This window comes from Meriones unguiculatus, chromosome X (genome assembly GCF_030254825.1).
Source record: "Meriones unguiculatus strain TT.TT164.6M chromosome X, Bangor_MerUng_6.1, whole genome shotgun sequence".
NCBI lineage: Eukaryota > Metazoa > Chordata > Mammalia > Rodentia > Muridae > Meriones > Meriones unguiculatus.
Window position 1 is genome coordinate 57,371,075 of NC_083369.1, and position 23,371 is coordinate 57,394,445.

The 23,371-nt window shown below is 38.3% G+C and overlaps 1 protein-coding gene across 1 annotated transcript; it reads left to right on the top strand.

Moving 5' to 3' along the window:
* Positions 1-1,043: 1,043 nt before the first annotated feature.
* LOC110543154 (thymosin beta-15A-like) lies at positions 1,044-2,344 on the top strand. Its single transcript, XM_060374970.1, has one exon. The coding sequence runs from the start codon at positions 1,044-1,046 to the stop codon at positions 1,188-1,190; it is 147 nt and encodes a 48-aa protein (XP_060230953.1). The 3' UTR covers positions 1,191-2,344.
* Positions 2,345-23,371: the final 21,027 nt, after the last annotated feature.

Consider the following 23,371-nt stretch of genomic DNA (forward strand, 5'->3'; position numbering starts at 1 on the left):
TGGCTATAGGCTTGCTATGTATTGCCTTTACTATGTTTAAACAAGTGTTTTGTATCCCTGATCTCTCCAGAACTTTAAACATAAACAAATGTTGGTGTTTATCAAATGCTTTTTCAGCATCTAAGGAGATGATCATGTGGTTCTTTTTTCTTTCAGTTTGTTTACATGGTGGATAACATTGATGGATTTCCATATATTGAATCACCTCTGCATACCTGGGATGAAGCCTATCTTTGATGTGTTCTTGGATTCAGTTGGCAAGTATTTTGTTGAGTATTTTTTCATCAATGTTCATAAGGGAGATTGGCCTGAAATTCTCTTTCTTTGCTGGGACACTGTCATGAGAACAAAATGCCAGACTGCAGACTAGGACAAGATCTTCACCAATCCTTTATCTGACAGAGGGCTAATATCCAGTATATATTAATAACTCAAGAAGTTAAATAGCAACAAATCAAGTTATCCAATTAAAAAATGCTAAAGTTTTGCAAAGGTCTTAGCCTAATTAGCTTCTTTTATTATGAGACTTGTCGTTTGTAATGACTCGGTTAGATCTCTCACACTCTTACTGCAGCATTCTAATATACTGACTTTGGTCATTCAAATAGAAATTAGTACAGCATTGTGTGGCACTTTTTGTTTTCTCACCACCTTTCCCAAGTATCCTAAAAGTAACTGACTAGAAGGTGAAAATGCTCAAATAGTCCTGTCTTCTCTTAAAAACCCATCCCTAGTCAAATCTAGCCCGTTTTTTTTTTCTTCTCTCCCTATCTGCTATTTTACCTTTGTTTGCTGGGATTTTAAAAGTCAGGCTCTTTTACAATCTTGTTTTCTAAAGCATCTTCATCTGCTGTTATTTTCTGCCACCAGAAATGAGCTAATGCTTTGCAATACTGTCACAAAACATGACTTTCCAAGATATGTTGAAAAACAGCATGAAAAATATGCATTGATAGTAAAGGAATTTTTTAAATGCTATTATTAATCTGATCATAATTCTAGTGGCTAACTTAAAATTTTTTTCGGTCTTTCTTTTAGTCAAGATGACTGATAAACCAGACTTGTCAGAAGTGGAAATATTTGACAGAACAAAGTTGAAGAAAATTAAGACGGAAGAAAAAAATACTCTTCAGTCAAAAGAAAGTAAATTATGGAGGTTTCTAGTTGACAGGAACAGTAGTGAAAGTTGATATAGTCAGTCAACAAACCTATATTCTATTAATTTTTTCATAATGTAAATAATAATTACTGTTCTATTTTACTTAACACTTTAAAATGCCTGATGAAGGATTTTGTTTTTAGGTATATGTAAGAGGTTCCTGCATAACAGACACCAGTATTGTAAGGAAATAAAAACTGTTTTATTGTTGAAAATTACAAAAATCACATTAAAAAAATCTTGGAATATTTGACTTATCATTAGAGAAAAACCTTATGCACACTTTTAATCACGTGGTGTTTGAGTCTGTGATCTTGTCTCCCTAATGAACAATGCAGATGCTGCACTTCTGATCTTTTCTCCCTAATGCAAATAAAATGGAATAAGTTCAGATCTTTAATACGCTTTATGCTCCTAGACTCAGGGGATCAGTGGTACTCCTCAGAGTTGCATCTTGCTGCAGAATCTCCAAAAATAATTCACCAATGCTGTGCTATGCTTTTTGTTGCAACAAAATTATTTGAGAGTCCCAAAACTAGACAAAATTGTTTGAAAGTATCATTTCCTTATTGAATTGTGATAGATACACTTGAAGGAAATATTTCATTTACCATTTAGTCTAAATATGACAGCAGCATAAATCTACCTCATGGAATGTAAAACCCAAAGCTGATTCAAATTCTAATGGATATTAAAATGGTTGATGTGTACTCACATATCACTTTGTGAAGATTTGTGGGTGGTACCTGACTTAGTATTCTGAATTTAAAGTGTGTATGATAACCTTTTAAAGACCTAGCACAGAGTTCTTTTTAATGGTGCTGGGTTTCAAACCCCAGCCCTTAGTTCATGCTGGGCAAGTACTCTACTATTGAGCTCCACCACGCTGTCTGGTAGCAAAGAACTTCAGAAGAAACTAGATATATTAGAAAAATTCTTTCTTAATGATATTTTTATGTTTCTTTTTATTACTATTTATCCAGCAAGAGATAGCATACAATAAAAGATCATAAAATGAGGATCTCCTTTCAATAGAAGTTTTAACATTGCCTGGCAGTCTTGACTTCAGACTTGTTTCTGTAAATCGATGTGATTGTAGAGATTTTAGGCAGTTACTGATGGATTCTTACTATTACTACTACCTTGGCTGAATGGTCAGTATTTGCCAATGATCATTAAATTTGTTCTTCAAGCTGCTCATTGGTGTGGAAATTCCATTGTCAGTTGCCTTGTCATTGTTGGCCTTGGTGCATGTGGCTTTTTGCTTTTCACCTACAGTGGGGCCTTCAATTGCTTTAGCTTCTCTGTGAGGTTGCATGCTTTTTCAATCCCTCACTTTTGTTTTCATTTCTAAGGTAACATTAAATTAAGCACAAGCATAAACTCCCTACGATATAGTCTCGATATTCTGAGAGATGAAGTTTCACAAGGGAACTTTTTTATTGAAAATGGATGGAGGGAAACCTCTTAAACAGATTATGCATGTGTAAAATTCAAGGCAGTAATATGAACTAATGCCCTTATTTTTGAATGAAGGAATGGAAGCATAAGACCTCAAATGATCCGTATTGGTATAGGACAGTTAAAGATCACTTTGCTTCCTTAAAAATGTTTTTGAGCTTAAGAGAAAACTCAAACCTGGAGTTAGATGGGAGGGAGCAGGAGAAACCTGATAAAAAAAATACCACAGAGTCCACAGTGAAAAGTTAACATCTGCTGATGACTTATTTAATCTCTGTTCTGGTCCTTGCACTGAGTAGAGTTTACTGTCTTATGAACCAAGAATTTTGTTCCTCTTAGTGAACATAAGTGCTGTTGACTTAAATGTGTCTCTCCTATTTCATATGATGCATATTTTAGCTCCTGGTGCTTGGCTCATTTAGTTCCTTTGGGAGCCATTCTCATAAGGGCAATCTAAGTTAAATAAGGTTTTAAGAATGAAGCCGAAAAGACCCTGTGCCCAGATATATTTGGTCCTTGTGGAGCTCCTATCCTTTCCCCATCAGACTAACTCCCCTTCTTTCTTATGATTCCCTGTACTCTGCCAAAGGTTTGGTCATGAGTCTTTGCTTTGAAAACAGTGCTAGTTAGAGTCTTTCAGATGTGCTCAGTAGACTCCTGTCATACGTTCAATGCACATCCCATCTGTCTTTCTAAACGAGGATTGATCATCTCACCCCATGTCCACTCAATTGATTATCGTTTTTAGGTGTATAGATTTCATTATGTTTATCATATCTTATCTGGGCACAGGGTCTTTTCTGAGACTGACATTCAACCAAGGACCATGTATGGATATAACCTAGAACCTCCACTCAGATGTAGCCTGTGGTAGCTCAGTAACCAATTGGTTTCCCAAAGTGAGGGGAACAGGGACTATTTCTAACAGGAACTCAATGACTGGCTCTTTGGTCTCCCCACCCCCGAAGGGAGGAGCAGTCCTGTTAGGCCACAGAGGAGGGCTTTGCAGCCAGTCCTGAAGATACCTGATAAAACAGGATCAGATGAATGGGGAGGAGGTCCCCCCTATCAGTGGACTTGGAAAGGGGCACGGTGGAGATGAGGGAGGGAGGGAGGGACTGGGAGGGAATGAGGGATCGGGACACGGCTGGGATACAGAGTTAATAAAATGTAACTGATAAAAAAAATAAAAAAATAAAGTAATAAAAAAAGAATGAAGCCGTATAAGAAAGAGGGAGTGGAAAGAGGAGGCACATCAGAGCAAGTGAGAGAGAGAGGGAGAGAGGGAAAGGGAAAGAGAGAGAAGGAAAGGAAAAGAGAGAGAGGGAGAGAGAGAGAGAGAGAGAGAAACACAAAGAGAGAAACAGAGATAGAAAGAGAGAGAGAGAGGAGATCTTGTAAGGTTGCTGAGTTCATTCTCATACACCTGAGAATGAACATGTTCAGCAGCTGACCCTGCTGGATCTTGGCCTGGACTTACAACATCTAGCCTGTGAGTCTTTACACTTCAATTGTCTAGACTACCTAGTCTACAGTTATTTTGTTAGACCAACTTGAACTAACTACTATAAGTAGGAGAACACATAAATGCCCGTGCTTCAATCCTTACCTTTAGTACTTTTATCTTTTTACATTTATAAAAACCAGCCACCTATAACATCACAAAGTAGAAATGTCCACTGTGGAGGATCACCCATACTGTGATCTTAATTTACATAGCTTTAAAAAAAGATTACATATTTGTAACCTAAAATGCTAACTTTCTTTATCCTTTCTAAGGGCTTATATCCTTAAATAACAATTGTGGTCACAGAAGTAGAAATTATTTTCTCTGCTGTCATAAAATTTCACAAACAAAAGATTAAGTGGTTTAACTAGGACCAAACATAAACGTGGTAAAACAATTTCAGTAGCCAGAGTGTGCTGTAATTGGAGGATTTGGATTTTAGAAGTAACCAAATTGGCTACCCATACTTGTAACCTATAAAAAGGTATTTCACAGTGTCACTTGGTACTTTTCAGTAACAAGCTAGGACAGTACCCAAACCTGGCTCTCTGTAAATTTCTGGGGAAATTTACTGGGAATTCAGAGAGCATAATTAATTTGAAGTCAGATAGTAAATGTGCCCCTACATTCAAAATCTTCTCAGATCCTTTGACCCAATTACACAGATATGCATATGTTCATTAAATTTCTAGAACCTGATTCAGTCATGCAACACATTTTTTAATACTTTCAGCTGGCTATTTGAAAAGTTAATATGATGTTATGTACCGGTGATAGACTTAGTAATCTTTGCACTTCACACTCAGTAAGCTCTAAGGGACCATGAACATTGTCAATTGAGCTGGAGTTAGATGATAGCCTCTGGTGTTCAATTGTATTTGATAACTATCCTTTTATTTCAAGTAGTAATTCTACCCTGGGTAGAACATATGTCAAACCAAATGGCTGATAGAACAAATGTCAAACCAAGTGGGAATAGATGAGAAAAGAAAAGAAAGGCAGTTGCTAAGTGAATACTAATGTAATAAGGGGGAAACCAATAGCCTATCCAGCATAGATTTGCTATGAATTTATTAAATGCACAAATGGACGACTTTTGTAGCTATAAGCACTTGCCCTTGCCCTACCAACAAGAAGGTGACCTCCCTGCCTTCAGTAAACAGACTGAGTGTTCAGGCTGTATAGCTATCATTTGTAAAACTGACAACAATAAGGCCTTTTGAAGATTGAAACACTTAGGAGAAAAGAAATGAGTGTGAAACTGTCATCTCATGGAAATCCATATCATTTAAAAACTGGGGACCTGTGTCTTTATACCTTTATTCTGTCAGTGCACGTAAGTGACTATTTAAAATATTGAAGAATAAAACTTAGAAAATATTCTAGAAATTAATCAGTAGAAAGCCCCCCCTAAACAATTTTCTGCCCACTATACCTTTGGAAAGGTAACAAATCTTATTTAAGAGCCCTGAGTATGATCTCCAGTTGCTTTGCAAGAAAGTAAAGGAACCTCATGTAATACCAGAAAAGTGTAAAGGCTCACAAGTTTTACTACCACCCTAGAATTAGAACAATAACTGTTCACACTTTGCTGTCATAGTGTAGAAATATGTTTGAATTTAGCCTTGGCAACTTTTCCCCTGTATGATAAAAACAACTTAAAGGAGGGAAGATTCATTGTGGCTCACAGTCTCAGAGGTTCCAGTCTACCACACCCAGGACAGTATGGCAGAAGAGAATGATTCATATGGTGAAACAGGAAGCATAAAGAGGAAAATTGCTGGTGCCCTCCTTGCCTTCTTCTTTTATTTCTTTTATTCTTCCCAGCTTTCAGCTCATGAGATGGTGTGCCTACATTTCTTGATCTTTCCCCTCATTTAATCATGCCCTGAAACACTTTCACAGATCCACCCAGAAGTGTGCTTCTCTCTCTCCTAGATGATTTTAAATCTAGCCAAATTGACAGCATTACCCTTTATATACATTTACTTCATTTATCTTTCCATTTAACAAATATCTGAGAGCTACTATATTCATTTTCCTACATGATATAGTTAATGTTGGAAATATGAGCTGTTAAGTTGGAATATATTTCTTATAAAAAATGATACTATCAAGGGGTAATGGATTGAATATAATCAAAGTACTTCACATGTATATATTAAAACTATCAAATGGAAACCTACTATTTGCCCTATAATCTCAGCACTTTGGAGATGGATTCAAGAGGAGCAGAAGTTCAAGGCTAGCTAGAACTACATCAGATCCTCTCTCAATGAACAACAACATCATTCTGCACTATTTTTGTAGAATTAATTAGTGTACAATATTTTTAAAAAGATACACTCATTCACAGCATATAATATTTGGACACATGGTAAGCTAATGAAAATATCAAAGAATACAAAAAATAATTTTAAATGACCTTTTTGTTCTTTTTCTTTCCTTCCTTGCTTCTTTCATATTTTCTTTTTCTTTTTTCTGCGTTTTTTTTTTTTTGGGGGGGAGGGGATTTTTGAGACAAGGATTCCTTGTATAGCACTGGCTGCCCTGGACTCACTATGTAGAGTGTGTCTACTATGCTTGCCTCAGACTCATAGAGATTCATAAGGCTTTGTCTCCCCAAGTGCTTTTATTCTTTTTTAATTTAAAAATACTTTATAAATTCTTTGAGAATTTCACATAATGCATTTTATCGTATTCACCCCATTCCTAACCTTAATTCCTCCAAAATCTACCCTACCTCCTTTCCCCCCAAATCTGCATGCTCTTTTTAAAATTAATAACCTATTTGTGCTGCCTATCTATAGTCTCCAGGGAGTAAAGGTCATCCACTGGAACATGGTTGACCTACCAGCACCCACACTCTTATGGAAAACAGCACCCCCACCCCCAGAAATCATCAACTGTTTGTAGCTCTTCAGTTAGGACTGGGGGTCCATGAACTTCTTCCTTGCTTCATACTAGAATATTGACTTCTTTGATCTTATGGAGGGAACACAGTTCATGTCATGTCTAGAAGACATTTATTTTACTCTGGTCTTTTCCAACTTCTGACTCTTACAATCTTCTCACGCCTTCTTCCAGAATGGTGCCTGAACCTTGGAGGAGGGGGGATGTTGGCAAAAATACATTCTATGGCTCCACTATGAAATACCTCCTTCATCTTCATGTTCTGAATTTTCAATGCCCTGCTGACAGTGAAGCCTTTGAGAAAGTGGTATATAGAAAGCAGAATTACTGAAATAAAGCTGTTTATATAGGATGCTGATTCCAGCCTGCTTGCAACAACTCTTGTATAGATAAGAAATAAAGACCCATCACTGCACACTGTTACCAAAATGGACTATACCAGTCCTTCCCTGTTATGATGGACTGTAACCTCTGAAACTGTGTACCAGAATAAACCCTTCCCCATTAAGTTGCCTCTATAAGGTATCCTGTTATAGTGATGAGACAGGAAGCTAATATAAGCCCTTCATTCAAGCTCATTCTGCACACCCATCCACCTAATCCAACACTCATTCTCCTTTTATTCTAGAGTGACAGTGCATGAAACATTTTTTATTAATAACACTTTATTCACTTTGTATCCCCCCATAAGTCCCTCTTTCCTCCCCTCCCAATCCCACCCTCCTTCCCCCTTCTTTACCCATGCCCCTCCCCAAGTCCACTGATAGGGGAGGTCCTCTTCTCCTTACTTCTGATATAAGTCTATCAGATCACATCAGGAGTGGCTGCATTGTCATCTTCTGTGGCCTGGTAAAGCTGCTCCTCCCTCAGGGGGAAGTGATCAAAGAGCAGGCTAATCAGTTTATGTCAGAGGCAGTCCCTCTTCCCATTACTATGGAACCCACTTGGACACTAAACTGCCATGGGCTACATCTGTACAGGAGTTCTAGGTTATCTCCATGCATGCTACTTGGTTGGAGTATGAGTCTCTGGGAAGAGAAAAGTTATGTAGAGTGATGAATCATGGACAATCACATTGGAGGTAGGTAATTACTCCAGTGGGAGAATTTTGTTAAACAAAGATGCTTGAAATGATGATAAAGCACAGCCATCAAAGAACGTGAGAAAGTGAATGGCAGATTCAACCTAGTTCTTGTAATCATTAACCATCCTCCATCTTAATATGATGCTAAAGATAGGAGACCAACTTTGAATTTATATCCTTAAATTGTCACAATTGAAAACCAACCAAAAACAGAACAAATAACAACAAATTCAAACAAGTGCCCTTTCTCATTCTAGGGACTGACCACACAGGTAGGTAATTTCTGGTATAGGCTGTCACTTTCATGTAAATGTGAGCTGATAGCTGTGGTCTAAGGTCTTTCTTTAGCTAAGCCAGTGGAGACTGGGACTTAGGCTGTTCTTATTGGATGCTTCAATCCTTCTAGTAATATACAGTTTCAGATCACTAAACTTTTCTTAGAGAAGTATAGAGTGTTGCTCAGTTATAAGCATCTTTGAAAAGCTGATGTATTAAAAGATTGATGGACAATCTGTAGCATTATTGTGAAGCTGTGAGACCTTTAGAAGATGGAACCTGTTAAGGTTATTTTTATAAAACTATGTTTGTTTCCCTGTTTCTCTCTTAATCCGGCTATCACATAAATAATTGAGACTCTTTTATATTTGTTTAATAATAAGCTTCACAGCACAATAATCGAGCAGTACTATATTCTTAACTCTCTAAGCTCATCTGGCTTCCTCTTAGTATACATCCCAGAGATATTTGCATTTGGTAGCTTCCTCAGCTCCAGCTCCTCTCCTGATGTCTACTGGACCTCTCCCATGGTTCAAACACTATTCCTCTTGTAATTTCTTCTCCTCTGGCTGGCAGGAAATGCAGCCCTTTTCTCTCCCTTGTTCAGTAATTGGCTGTAAGCTGCTCTATTGTGATCTCAGCGGACAATTGGGGAACAGTATTTACATAACATTGAGACAAGAGATTCTCAAAACAAGAATTGTGACCAAGTACAGGGGGTACAGAAATCAGCATTTGAATTACAAAATAACCTTATGCCTTCATCTCCCCTTTTACTCTAGTAAAAGCTCTTTTGCTTACAATAACAAACTATATATAATAACAATGATCATGAAAATTATTAAGTAAATTTACATTTGTATACTTGACACCTTGGACAAAGTATTCTACTATCAATCAATTTCTATCATCCTAAACAATTTAAGTTTAACGATGACTATAACTCTCTAGTCTTCAATCCCATCAGAGACTTAAGGAATAAATATCACCTAAATATGTAGGAAGTACATGTACTTTGTCCTGTTTGGACAGTATTCCAAATGCAAGGCATTTTCTCACCTAGTGGCTAGCTTTCCACATATGAAGGTTTTGATACACTTTGAAGCAGAATAGAGATGCTGCTAGAAGCAGATGTACCTCATTGTCAAAAGTGTTAAGTTAATTCTTTATCCCTAAATCCTTCTTTGCTCCAAATTTTATTTTCCTATCTTGCCATTATCAATTTTTTTTAACTTAGCCCTCAAGTAATGGGTTTAATTATGACATTTTCACATACACTGCTTTTGAGACAGACTCCCTCTGTGCTCAATATTAGCCTGATTTTTATTTCATAGCCAAGGTTGGCCTCAAATTGATGATCTTCCTGCTTTACCTTCTGAGTGTAGGGATTACAGGTATGCACCACCATACCTACTTATTTTCATATTATTTACAATTGTTTAAAATGCATTAGTCATTATAGATGCTTGAAAGATATCCTTTTAATTTAAAAGTATTTTCCTTTCACTGATTGACTTTCTCTAAGGAGGTTTCATGGAGAATTAGGTTGATATTAGTTTCTCCCCAATAGCTCTTATTCACCCACACTAGCATTAAGGACTATTGAAATCTGTTTGAATTACTGAGTATTAATAATGAGGTCTTTATAAATGGTTACTGGAAGCACTCCCACTGACATTTATTTTCCTGAACTTAAGCAAAAGTTTTGGGGGACAGGGCAACTTGACTTCAGAGCTGGCCACTGTTAGACTGTCACTTGTTGCCCTGGGTGCTTTGAGCAAAAGAACTGTCAAAGAGCTAGACAGGCCACCTTTATGACATCCAGGTGTTTTTTTGTTTGTTTGTTTGTTTGTTTGTTTGTTTTCTGTTACACTCCAAGGATTGCATGGGAAAAAAAAAACTACAAAGCAGGGAGCTAGGGAGATGGTTCTGTCTGAAACCCTAAAATCCATGTAAAGCTGTGTGCCATAGTCCACATTTTCACTTGCTATGCACCTATGGTGAAATGGAAAATGAAGACAAATCATCAGAAGCTTTCTGGCCATTTAGCCTGGCATACACAGAAATAAACAACAAAAAAGAGCCCCTGGATCTAGTTAGATGGCTCAGCAGTTAAAAGGCTTACCATGTAAGCCTGGTGACTTGATTTTGATCCCTGGAATCCACAATGAAAAGAGTGAACTGACTCTAACAAGTTGTCCTTTGACCTCCACATGTGCACCATGGTATGCATGCCCTACAAAAGCCTGACCCCCAAATAAAATAATAAACAAGCAAATAAATGAATGAATAAATAAATAAATAGAAAATTTAAAGGGAGACTCTGACTTCTATAGGTGTGCTGTGCATATACATGCCTGAGCTTAAACACATGTATACAAATCATGCACACACACACACACACACACACACACAGAAAGAGAGAGAGAACATTATCATGGCTAATTGAACTGGGTCCTTGAAGGGACAACCTCAGCTATGATAAGATTCTATTTGCTTACTCATGATATTTGTCTAGGTAGAATCAAATAACCTAGTCAACTGCTTGGTAATGGAAACAAGAAGTGATAGGTCAGTAAGATACAGTTTCAATCTGAGAGATTCATTTTGGAATACAATAATTTCTGATTTGACAGATAAATAGACCAACTAGGCAACCGAGATTGTGGGTTTGGGGTATTATAGACAAATTCTTTCCAGGAGTCAGAGCTGAGATGTGTACATCTTATGAAATATCATTAAGGAATATTTTACTTTTCAAAAAACTCAAAGTGTGGCATCAGTGAGCTGATGCTGTTCAGAGACCCCTCTGCTCTCTGAGGTATCTTCACAACTTTCTGGTTTTCCATTTTAAGGATTTCTTTTCTTTACACAAGTGTGTATGTGTTTGTAAGAAGAAACATACACAGATGAATAGTATGAGTATGTGTTACTGTGTGCACATGCACAGGCCAGAAGAGGATGTTGGATTCCTTGGAGATAGGGTTCCAGGTATTTTTCAGTATGCCTGGAGAGTTAGGTGGGTCCTAATCCCATATCTGGTCCTCTTGATTGTGCAACAAGTGCTCTTAACAACTAAGCCATCTCTCCAGCCCCCTAAATCTCCTTTGTTAAAGAAACAGGATGATTCACCAACCCTATATCTGACAGAGGGCTAATATCCAGAAAATATAAAGAACTTAAGAAGTTAAACAGCAACAAGTCAAGTAACCAAATTAAAAAATGGGGTACAAAGCTAAACAGAGAATTCTCAATAGAGGAATATCGAATGGCAGAAAAACAATTAAAGAAGTGCTCAACATCCTTAGTCATCAGGGAAATGCAAAACAAAACAACCTTGAGATTTCACCTTACGCCCATCAGAATGGCCAAGATCAAAAACTCAAGCGACAACACATGCTAGAGAGGTTGTGGAGAAAGGGGAACCCTCCTCCATTGCTTGTGGGAATGTAAACTTGTACAACCATTTTGGAAATCAATCTGGCGCTTTCTAAGACAATTAGGAATAGTGCTTCCTCAAGATCCAGCTTTACCACTCCTAGGCATATATCCAAAAGATGGTCAAGTATACAACAAGGACATTTTCTCAACCATGTTTGTAGCCGCTTTATTTGTAATAGTCAGAAGCTGGAAACAACCCAGATGCTCTCAACTGAAGAATGGATACAGAAATTGTGGTACATCTACATAATGGAATATTACTCTGTAATGAAAAAAAAAACATGGAAATCATGAATTTTGCATTTTCTTAATTAATGATGATTGATGGAGGAAGGCCCAGCCCATAGTGGGTGGTGGTATCCCTAGGCTGTTGGTCCTGGGTTCTATAAGAAACCAGGCTGAACAAGCCAGTAAGCAGCACCCATCCATGACCCTCGCATCAGCTCCTGCCTCCAAGTTTTTGCCCAGTTTGAGTTCCTGTCCTGACTTTCTCTGATGATGAACACTGATAGGAAGTGTAAGCTGAATAAATCCTTTCTTCTCCAATTAGCTTTTGTCAAGGTGTTTCATTGCTGCAATAGTAACCCTGACTAAGGCAAGTTGGCACAAGAGACTACAGTATTGCTGTGACTGACCTGACCATGTTTGGGGGAAGAAATGTGAAAGGACTTTCGAAATTCGAGCTAGTAAAGCCATTAAGTGTAGCGATCTCAGTGGGCTATTTTTAGGAGTTTGGAAGATAAGAATGTTGAGAGCAGTGAAAATGATGGAGACCTTGCTTGTGAAATTTCAGAGGGAAGCAAAGACTCTACCTGTCATTTGTGTGAAAATTCTTTGGTTCTGGTCATCAGGAGCTGAAGAATTTGGTGTGATTAACAAAAGACCAGAACCACTAAAGGAAAATTCTTGCTTTTTGGGAGACAATGGATGCTGGGCAGCTGGGGATGAGAAAATAGTGATTAAGAAGATACCACACCAACATCATTGAGGTAAAAATCATCTGGGAAGCATTTCCTGAGAGCACAGAGAAGCTCTGTTTCAGAACTGGCAGAGATTGTATCTCTTGCTGGCAGCTAATGTTGACAGTGTAAGAGTCCCCCAGGTGGTACTGGTTTTGAAGGCATGAAGGGGTCATGGAGAGCAGCTGAGGCTTGACACTGAGAGAGGCCATAAAAGACTATTAGGAAGGTGCAGCCTCAGTGGCAGTTGAAGGACCAGGAGTGAAGGAGCTCACTCAGGGAAGTTGAGGCTTAGCACCATGAAAAGAGCCTAGGAGAGGCTTTTAGTTACAGTGCAGTCAAGTCACAGGAGAAGGACACAGAATTTTGGAAATGACACTACCATGGGGTAACCACCAAGAACAGCAGCAGCAATGGAGTGGAGCCAGACAGAGCCTAGAAGACAAGCTGTGAGTGCTGCAAAGAGCAGAGGCACCTAAGTGACACAAGCCCTTTGGAGGAGCCCAGAAGATAGTGAGTGAATCCCAGACATTGAAAGCTGAGTTATTTACACTTTTGGAGTTTAGTTTTGCTTTGATTTTATTGTAACTATACCCTGATTCTTCCCTCTTGAAGTAAGGAAGTATTTAATTTACTTTTGATTTGACAGGAGACCACGGTTGAGAGACTTTGAATATTAGAATACTTTGGATTTTAAAAGAGACTGGCTTTAAAGGGATTTTTTAAACTTTTATTCATTTTACATCCTGACTGCAGTTTTCCTTCCCTCCTCTTCTCCCACTCCCTCCCCTCTCCTCACTTTCCATCCACTCCTCTGCTTCTACTCAGAAAAGAATTGGTCTGTCATCAATGGATATTAACCACTTGTGGCATATCAAGTTGCAGTAAGACTAGGCACCTCCTCTCCTATTATATCTAGACAAGGAAACCCCATAGGAGGAAAGACTCCCAAAGTCAGGCAACAGACTCAAAGACAGCTCCTGCTCCCACTCTTAGGAGTCCCACAAGAAGATCAAGCTACTGAATAAGTCGAGAGCCTAGGTAAGTCCCAGGCAGGCTCCCTGGTTGGCAGTTCAGAGGCTGAATTTTTTAAGTGTTTGAATTTTTAAGAACTAAGACTTTTAAAATTTAGAATGTTTATATTGTAATGTTGATATAAGTTTGTAATCTTGAGGTAGAACAAAAAAGGAGTGGTTATGGCTTAACAGTGTTGTATTTGTGTCAAGCTGATAAAGGGTAAATTGTGCTGGCTAGTTTTCTGTCAACTTCACAAGCTAGAGTTACCAGAAAGGAGGGAGCCTCCATTAAGAAAATACCTCCATAAGAAACATTTGTAAGACATTTTCTTAATTAGTGATTGATGTGGAAGAGGTAAGCCCAGTACGAGTGGTGCTATCCATGGGCTGGTGGTGCTGGGTTCTATAAGAAACCAGGCTGAGCTAGCCATGAGAAGCAAGCCAGAAGGCCAATAAGCAGCAACCCTTCATGGCCTCTACATCAGCTCCTACCTCCAGGTTCTTTCTTTGTTTGAGTTCCTGTTCCGACTGCCTTCAGTGATAAACAAGAATCCAAAAGTGTAAGCCAAATAAACCCTTTCCTCTCCAACCTGCTTTTTGATCATTGTGTTTTATCACAGCAATAGAAAGCCTAACTAAGACATCATTTTCACTCTGTGATTTACCCTAAGGGTAATCTTCCAGTAAAGATGAAGATAAAGATAAAAAAATTAAGCATCTCCAATCAATTAAAAAACCATTTCCATACAAAAAATTGACTTACTATAGAAAGCAAGACCCACAATAGACATAGCTAATGTAAATTTCCAGTAAAAAATTCATATTTCAATCTTCCTACAGTCTGAAATTAATGTTTTCGAAATTTAGAAAAATCTTAGTTTTAAAAAAATAATCTTTATGTTGTGTAATTGTGCATGGAAGATGGAGCTATCTCTTTAGAGCATGCCAAGTCCCAACTTCTGCTGGCCCTATGATTAGAGAGCAGCAGCCTCTGAGCCATAGCCACTGGCTCCATCACAGTGGTTGTCTGGCTAAAGCAGCAAGGGCCTCTATGAATTTCAGTCTAGAGGCTGGTGAGACACAGAGTATGATTCTTTGAGGTTTTTTTTTTTTTTTAAAGTTGATGTGTTTCGTTGTTGTTATTGTTGCTACTTCTGCTTCTGTTTTCTTGAGACAAGGTTTCTCTGTGTAGCCCTGGTTGTCCTGGAACTCACTTTGTAGACCAGGCTGGCCTTGAACTCACAAAGATCCACATGCTTCTGCTACCCATGTTCTGGGATTAAAGGGATATGCCACCATCTCCAGGCTAATTTGATAATTTTTAACTTCAGTGATTTAAAATTTAAATCCACAGCTAAGCAAACTAGGATATTTTAAATAGTTTTTCTAGTATAGTATGAATAAATCTTTATGTATTATTAGTTCTTTGAGAATTTCATACATGTTTGAGAATTTCTTTTAATCCAAGTAAGTTGAAAATTGAAAATCACCATCACACTTATCTATTAGATTAATTTTGCAGTGGTATAGGTGATTTGCCCTTGTAAATTCAGGAGAGAAATAGGAATGTTAATTAATATACCTCAAAGTGGGTATGTGCATTGAAGCATAATGGGACTGGTAGAGATAAGAATGAACCCCAGGAAAAAAAATATGGTGTTGAAGGGTGGAAGCGAATCTGAGTAAGTGTGATTATTTGCTTCAGTGGCTGGTTGCATAAAGGGCACTCCTAGTGAGCAGTCATAATTGATTTCTGTAGTTTAGTGAAAAGCAAACCAAAGGAAAGCATTAGAGATTAGTGATTTTTTGAAGCACTCATATTGGTTCTGTGGGATAATGGGTTGGAAAAAAAAAAGAATACAGACACTAGGCAGTGTCATGAAAGATGGGGTAGGTTGTGTCGAGTTTGGAGTTATCAGATCTTCAGCCAGCCATGACCTCTTCATTGTTAATCAGAGAATCACAGGCATGAAAAACATTTCAATAGAATTTCCAGGGCAAGTAGCTGGAGGGATCCAGGGTTATCAATGAGGTATATGACAAGTAGTAAAGGCTGAAAGATTCTAAGAAGCCATGCTCATTAACCAAATAAACTGAGCCCTCAGAAGCTGTAGCTCAAAGGCAGTCCTGAGGACACAGTGACTGTAGGACTGCAACAAGCCTTAGGTCAGCATTTCTCAACCTGTGAGTCCCAACCCCTCAGTGTTCACATATCAGATATAATACATATCAGATGCTCACATCATGATTCATAACAGTAGGAAAATTACAGTTATAAAGTAGTAATAAAATAATTTTAACAGTAGAAAAATTATAGTTATAAAGTAGCAATGAGAATACTTTTATGGTTAGGGGTCACCACAACATGAGGAACTGTATTAAATGGTCACAGCATTAGGAGGGTTGAGAACCACTGCTGTAGGAGGAAGGGCAGGGTAGCTTGAATGGAAGAATGTGGAAAGTGGCTGGAGCAACTGTAAATGTAGGCACACACCTCTCCTTAGTAGATCCCTGGCTATAATATGTTTTAGCTGTGAGCATGTGCCCACTTACACCTTTTCAGAACTTTAGTGGATATTCAGCCAAGGGTCATAATGGAACCCCTAGACAATATCAGGGTGCTTGCTTCCTTTTAGAGAGGCTTGGTATTAGGGACTTCAGTTGTGTTAGGCTAAAGGTAATCCTTGTGTTTCATGACCATAAAAGCCTGTATACATGGGCTACACTAATCTCCATGTGTCTTGTACACTAGCCAGGCTGCTGCTCCTCACAAAATGTTCTGAGTGAGGCTGGGCCAAGATGACTTCCCCCTGTCTTGGCAATGAAAGAACCTATCTGTTCAGTCAAAGCATTCAGTTCTGTGTAAAGCCACTGTGAATTGGTAAAAGAAGATAAAATAAAGCCACAAAACATAAACAGAAATAGATTTAAACACTGTAAAATGTTAGCATTTATCCAGGCATGGTGGCCCATACCTTATCTTCACCACTCAAGAGACAGACAGGAGGATTGCTGTGAGTCAAAGGGCAGCTGGTGTACATAGTAAACTCTAGGGCAGCCAGAGCTATATTTATCTAACTAGATTTTATCATGATTATGAATACATTTCTAACATTTAGATTCTAAAAATGTTCTCAATGCTAGTGTTAGTGAGCTCTCATTGGAAATATTAGGTAAAATCTTCATTTTTAAATTCTTTTTAAAAATCATACACAAATTTTGAAGAGAGTAAAAGACTCAGCATTGTGGAAGTAATTTAAAATTAGCATCTGTGACAATAACATTAACAAATCAAAAATTTAAGCATTGTTTTTTCCCCACTACTCCATTTTTATGTCTGAAAATGGAAATGTTTAAACTACTTAACTGACACACTAACTGCACTAAAAGTGGAACTTACTAGTATAAATTTTCATAAGAACTCATACCACGTAATTTAATACAGCTTGATAAGAGTGCCCAAGGGGGAAAAAAAAAGAAAGCAGGGTGGAGATGAGGGAGGGAGGGTGTAACTGATAAGACAAAAATAAAATAAAAAAAGGCTGCACAATAAACTATTTTCTACAGAAAAAAAAAAAGAATGCCCAAGAAAGCATTTTTTATCATTCTGGTGATAGCTGACATGAATCTTTGACAAGCACAAACCGAGATCTTCTTGACCTGCCAGTAACTGGATCACTTTTAAATTACTGTAGTCCATAATGTTCCCAAATGAAGATGAATATTCAGACAGATATTTATTGCTTGTGTCTCAGCTTAAGCATCATAAAAATATTTTATCACCATTATATTGATATTTGCTTATGTTGATCTTGGATCTGCCTTATAATTCCTTTGTGTTATTATACCCATTAAGATCCTCCATCATGGGAGAGAATCCAAGATGGCAGCGACCAACACTCACCATATCTGAGGGGCACAGGATCCAAAATTGGTGAATGGAGGGGCAGCTGAACCCAGAACATTGACATTGAGGTTTCCTGGGCAAGAGGGGACAACCCGTGAGCTGGAGCAGTTTGAATTCATGTCACCTGTGGATGTCTCCGGGGACTGAAAGGGGCAAATGTTCAACCACCCCTATACTTCCCCTTGCCCCAAGCACAGGCCTCCCTGGTCAGCAGAGGCAGCAAGAAGTGGCTACTACTTACAAGCATAGGCCTCACTGCTCAGCAGAGGCAGCAGTGGTTGCCCCAAGCATGAGCCTCCACATTTGATGACTGAGACAGCAGAGGTGGCAGCAGTACGGACCTCCCAGATCTGCAGCTGTGGCTAGCTGCAGCTAACATTAGCAGGAGCCTCCAGGCTCAGTGACTAAGAAGTCAGAGAAGACTGAAAAGGCCTTCCTGCCCCTGATTGAGACAACAGGGGCAGCTGCTCCAAGTATGGGTTTCCTGGACCCAGTAGCCAAACAGTGAACACCACTGAGCTGACTGACCTCCTACACTCACATTTACACCTGCAGGCCTAAATCTGAGAGTAGAGATCAGAGGGAACCCCTGTGCTTTCCAATTAGGACTGCAAGGGAGTGAGTGTATCTTCAAGTAAGTGTCTGCAGAGCCCCAGATCCAGGATCCCTCTAAACAAGCAGCCAGACATCAGATCCCTCAAACCTGCACCCCCACTGTGGGCAACATAGCAATCCTTGGGACAGTATTGAAGCCTCTGTTCGGTGGGTATACCAGTGGAGTCCAGGCAAACAATTACTGGAGCCCAGACAGATCTGAATAACAAGAGGACAATACAACAGGCCTGTAGGCCACTGAGGTACTCAGGGTACCTGCACATGCTCATTGAGCCCAAGCACAGCTCCAGCACCCCCTCCCAAGGTTATTCTCCACCCTTCCAGGCATCTACATACTCTAGCATCCTGTCCTTCAAGGCACACTTCCAAGCATACTGTGCATGTGCCTGCAACCTTACTCCCTTAGCTACAGCTGAAACACCAACATCCACTCTCAAACTGGTGGACCTCTCTCATCTTCCTGAAAAATATTCCAGACACCAGAGACAGACAGACACAGTCTGAAGTACAGACTCCAGGAACAAACAGCCAAGGTTACAGATAAGCAGATGGCTGGATGTTGGTGTAAGAACACATTCAACAAAAATCAGGACATCATGGCTTCACCAGCAACACCAAAAATCAATGGATATTTTAATCCATTGGAAATACAGAAAAATTATCTCAAATATATGCTTATGCATTTATTAGAGGCACATAAAGAAGACACAAACACAGCTCTCAAAAAAAAAAATACAGGGAAATACAGCCAAACATATAGAGGCACATGTAGAGGCACAAGTAGTGGCATATAGAGAAGACATGAACAACAACAACAACAACAAAAAAGAGGCCATCATAGAAAGACAGGAATCCACATTCAAACAAATGAAAGAAATGGTGTAAGACATGAAAACAGAAGTGGAATCAATAAAGAAAACACAAACATAGAAAAACCTGGAGCTGAAGAACTTGAAGAACATATCAGGAACGACAAAGGTAAGCATCACCAACAGAATACAAAAAATGAAAGAAAATCTCAGGTGCTAAAGATACAGTTGCAGAAATGATACATAACTCAAAGAAAAAGTAAAATCAGAAAAGTCCCAAACATAAACATCCAAGAAATCAAGGACACAATGAGAGGATGAAATCTAAGAATAATAGGAATAGACAAATAAGGTGATTCCAGGTTCCAAGGTCCAACAAATATTTTCAAGAAAATCATAGAAAAAAAATCTCCCAACATAAAGAAAGATGTCCATAAACATACAAGAGACCTACAGAACACCAAAAAAGACTAGACCAGAGAAGAATCTCCTCACATCACATAATAGTCAAAACACTAATTCTACAGAACAAAGAAAAAATATTAAAAGCAGCAAGGGAAAAAGGTCAAGTAACATATAAAGGTAGACCTATCATTATCATACCAGACTTCTCAACAGAAACTATGAAAGCCAGAAAGGCCTGGGCAGATGTCGTGTAAACTCTAAGGGGCCACAGATGCCAACCCAGACTACTACATCCAGCAAAGCTTTCAATCACCATAGATGGAGAAAAGAAAATATTCCAAGACAAAACTAAACTTAAAAAAATATCTACACAGCAACCCAGCCCGACTAAAGATACTATAAGGAAAACTACAATCTAATGAAATCAACTACACCCAAGAAAACACAGCATGTAGATAACTTCACAACAATATTTAAAAGAAAACAAGCATAGAAATACAGTAACACCACCAACTCTACAATAAAAAGAACTAACATTCATTGTTCATTATTATCTAGCAACATCAATGGACTCAACTGTCCAATAAAAAGATACAGACTAGCAGAATGGTTGTCCAACATTCTGTTGCATCCAAGAAACACAACTCTGCAACAAAATAAACACTACTTCAGAGTAAAGGGCTAGAAAAATGCTTTTCAAGAAAACAGACCGAGAAAAGAAGCTGGAGTAGCTATCCTAATATCTAATAAAATATACTTTTAACCAAAAATAATCAAAAGAGATGAGGATGTGCACTTCATCAAAGGAAAAATGCACCAGGAAGTCATCACAATTCTCAATATCTATGCCCTGAATAGAAGAGCACGTATGTTTGTAAATGAAACATTATTAAAGCTTAAATCACACATCAATTCCAACACCTTAATAGTGGGAGACTTCAACACTTCACTCTTACCAAGGGACAGATCATCTAGACAGAAGCTAAACAGGAAAATAATGGCACTTACAGTGGTACTAAGTCAAATGGACCTAATTGATATTTATATAACTTTTCACCCAAAGTCAAAAGAGTATACCTTCTTTTCAGCACCTTGTGGAACCTTCTCAAAAATTGACTGTTTAGGTGGGCATGAAGCAAGCCTCAACAGATACAAGAAGATGTAAATAATCCCTTCCATCCTATCAGACCACCATGGCCTAAAACTAGATCTTAACAACAATAGAAATAACAAGAAGCCTACATACACATGGAAACTAAACAACTCTCTGCTCAATGACAGTTGGTCAGGGAAGAAATAAAAAATAAATAAATAAATTAGAGACTTCCTAAAATTTAATGAAATGAAGGCACAACTTACCCAGACTTATGAAACACAATGAAAACCGTGTTAAAAGGAAAGTTCATAGCACTAAGTGCCTCCAGAAAGAAGTTAGAGATATCACATACTAGCAACTTAATGGCACACCTAAAAGCCCAAGAAAAAAATAAGCAGACATACCCAACAGGAGTAGGCAGCTGAAAATAATCAAACTCAGAGTTGATATTAATGAATTAGAAACAATTCAAAAGAATCAATAAAATCAAGAGCTGGTTCTTTGAGAAAATCAACAAGATAGACAAACCTTTAGCCAAAATAACTACAAGGCAGAGAGAATCTATCCAAATCAGTGAAATCAGAAATGAAAAGGGGAGCATAACTACAGACACTGAGGAAATCCAAACAATCATTAGGTCTTACTACAAAAGCCTATATGCCAAAAAATTTGAAAATCTAAATGGAATGGACGATTTTATTATTGATAGATTATATTTTCCAAAATTAAATCAAGATGAAGTAAATAGATTAAATAGTCCTATATCTCCCAAGGAATAGAAGCAGTCATCAAAAATCTCCCTTCCAAAAAAAAAAAATTCTACCAGACCTTCAAAGAAGAGCTAACTCCAATTGTCGTCAAACTATTTCACAAAATAGAAAAAGAAAGAACATTACCAAACCCATTCTATGAAGCCACACTAATCTTGATACCTGAACCACACAAACAAAAAGAGAACTTCAGACGTATCTCTTTTTTGAACATTGATGCAAAAATACTCAACAAAATACTCTCAAACCTAATCCAAGATCACATCAAGGATACCATCCACCATGACTAAGTAGGCTTCTGCAAAGCGTGCGGGGATGATTCAATATAAGGAAACCCATCAATGTAATCCACCACATAAACAAACTTAAGGAGAAAAACCACATAATCATCTCCTTAGATGCTGAAAAATAATTTGACAAAATCCAACACCCATTCATATTTAAAGTCTTGGAGAGATCAGGGATATAAGGCACATCCTGAACATAATAAAGACAATATACAGCAAGCGTATAGCCAACATCAAACTAAACGGAGAGAAACTTAAATCAATTGCATGGAAATCAGAGACAAGGCAAGGTTGCCCACTCTCTCCATATCTCTTCAAAATAGTACTTGAAATCCTATCTAGAACAACAAGACAACTAAATGAGATCAAGGCTATACAAATCGGAAAGGAAGAAGTTAAAGTAACACTATTTGAAGATGATATGATAATATACATGAGTGACCCCAAATATTCAACCAGAGAACTCCTTCAGCTGATAAACACCTTTAGCAAAGAGGCCGGATACAAAATTAACTAAAAAATTTCTGAAGCCCTCCTGTGTATGAAAGATAAAAAGGCTGAGAAAGAAATTAGGGAAACAGCACCCTTCACAGTAGCCACTAATAACATAAAGTACTTTGCTGTAACTCTAGCCAAGCAAGTGAAAAATAAACAGTAGGATGACAGAGGGGGGGAAACAGAGATTTCATGGGGGTGACGAGGACTGGCTTACTTATCAAAAAGCCCCAAGTCAGCAATGCTCATAGCTAGTGAGGCAACAAAACACTTTTCAAATACACCCTAGCAACTACCCATCATTACTCTGAGCAGGCTTATCTATGCAACTTCTGTAACATAAAGCCACAATGTGAGGCTCAGGTGATAAAAGGTCATCCTTTCTTATCTCAACTCTCAGTCCTATGTAAACAAATGGGGCCCAGGCAGCCAAGAGTGCATCCACACCTGTTTGAAAATGAGTCTACATCCTCTGTTTCTAAGCACTCATGACTCTCAGACCTGAGAATCCGGATAGCCATTATTAACTTGATCACAGAGTATGCTTCTTGCCCATACAACACAACAACTGGTAGGCCCCTGTTTTCAAGAAGAGAAATCTGAGGCTTAGACATATATAGTCACATATCTAGTATAGTAGATTCAGTAAGAGACACAGCTGAGAGGCCCAGACTGCATCCAATCCAAAACCTATGCCCTTAGTTACTGTACTAAAGTGTAGTCTCACTGGCTTATATCAGCCATAGAGTCCAAACAGACACTCCATAAACACAACTTAATTTTAATGTTTGTCTCCAGAAAACAAAGGCAACCAAAGTGACAGAAAATAAGATTGAGCCAAGTAATTGTGGTAATGATACTTGCTTTTTTTGCCCAATGCTGGAATGCTAGTGAATTTAGGTATGTCCTGGTTACTCGCATGCCTCGCTGGGTGCCTGTGCCTGTTGATGCCCCTCACACTATGACTCTCTTCAGACAGAAAAGGGATCTTGGAACTACAGCCACCATTGTTACTGCCATCTCATTGGCGGCTGTTGGAGCTACCACTGTGGCATTAGCCATGAGTCATACTATGCAGACTGCTCAGACCCTAAATAATCTTTTAGCCAATGTAGCTCATGCCTTAGATGTACAAAAAGGAATTAATGCTCAACTAAAAGGAGGCTTGATG

Bases quoted from the DNA above. Each gene is read 5' to 3' on its own strand.
- LOC110543154 (XM_060374970.1), top strand. From the start codon at position 1,044: ATGACTGATAAACCAGACTTGTCAGAAGTGGAAATATTTGACAGAACA.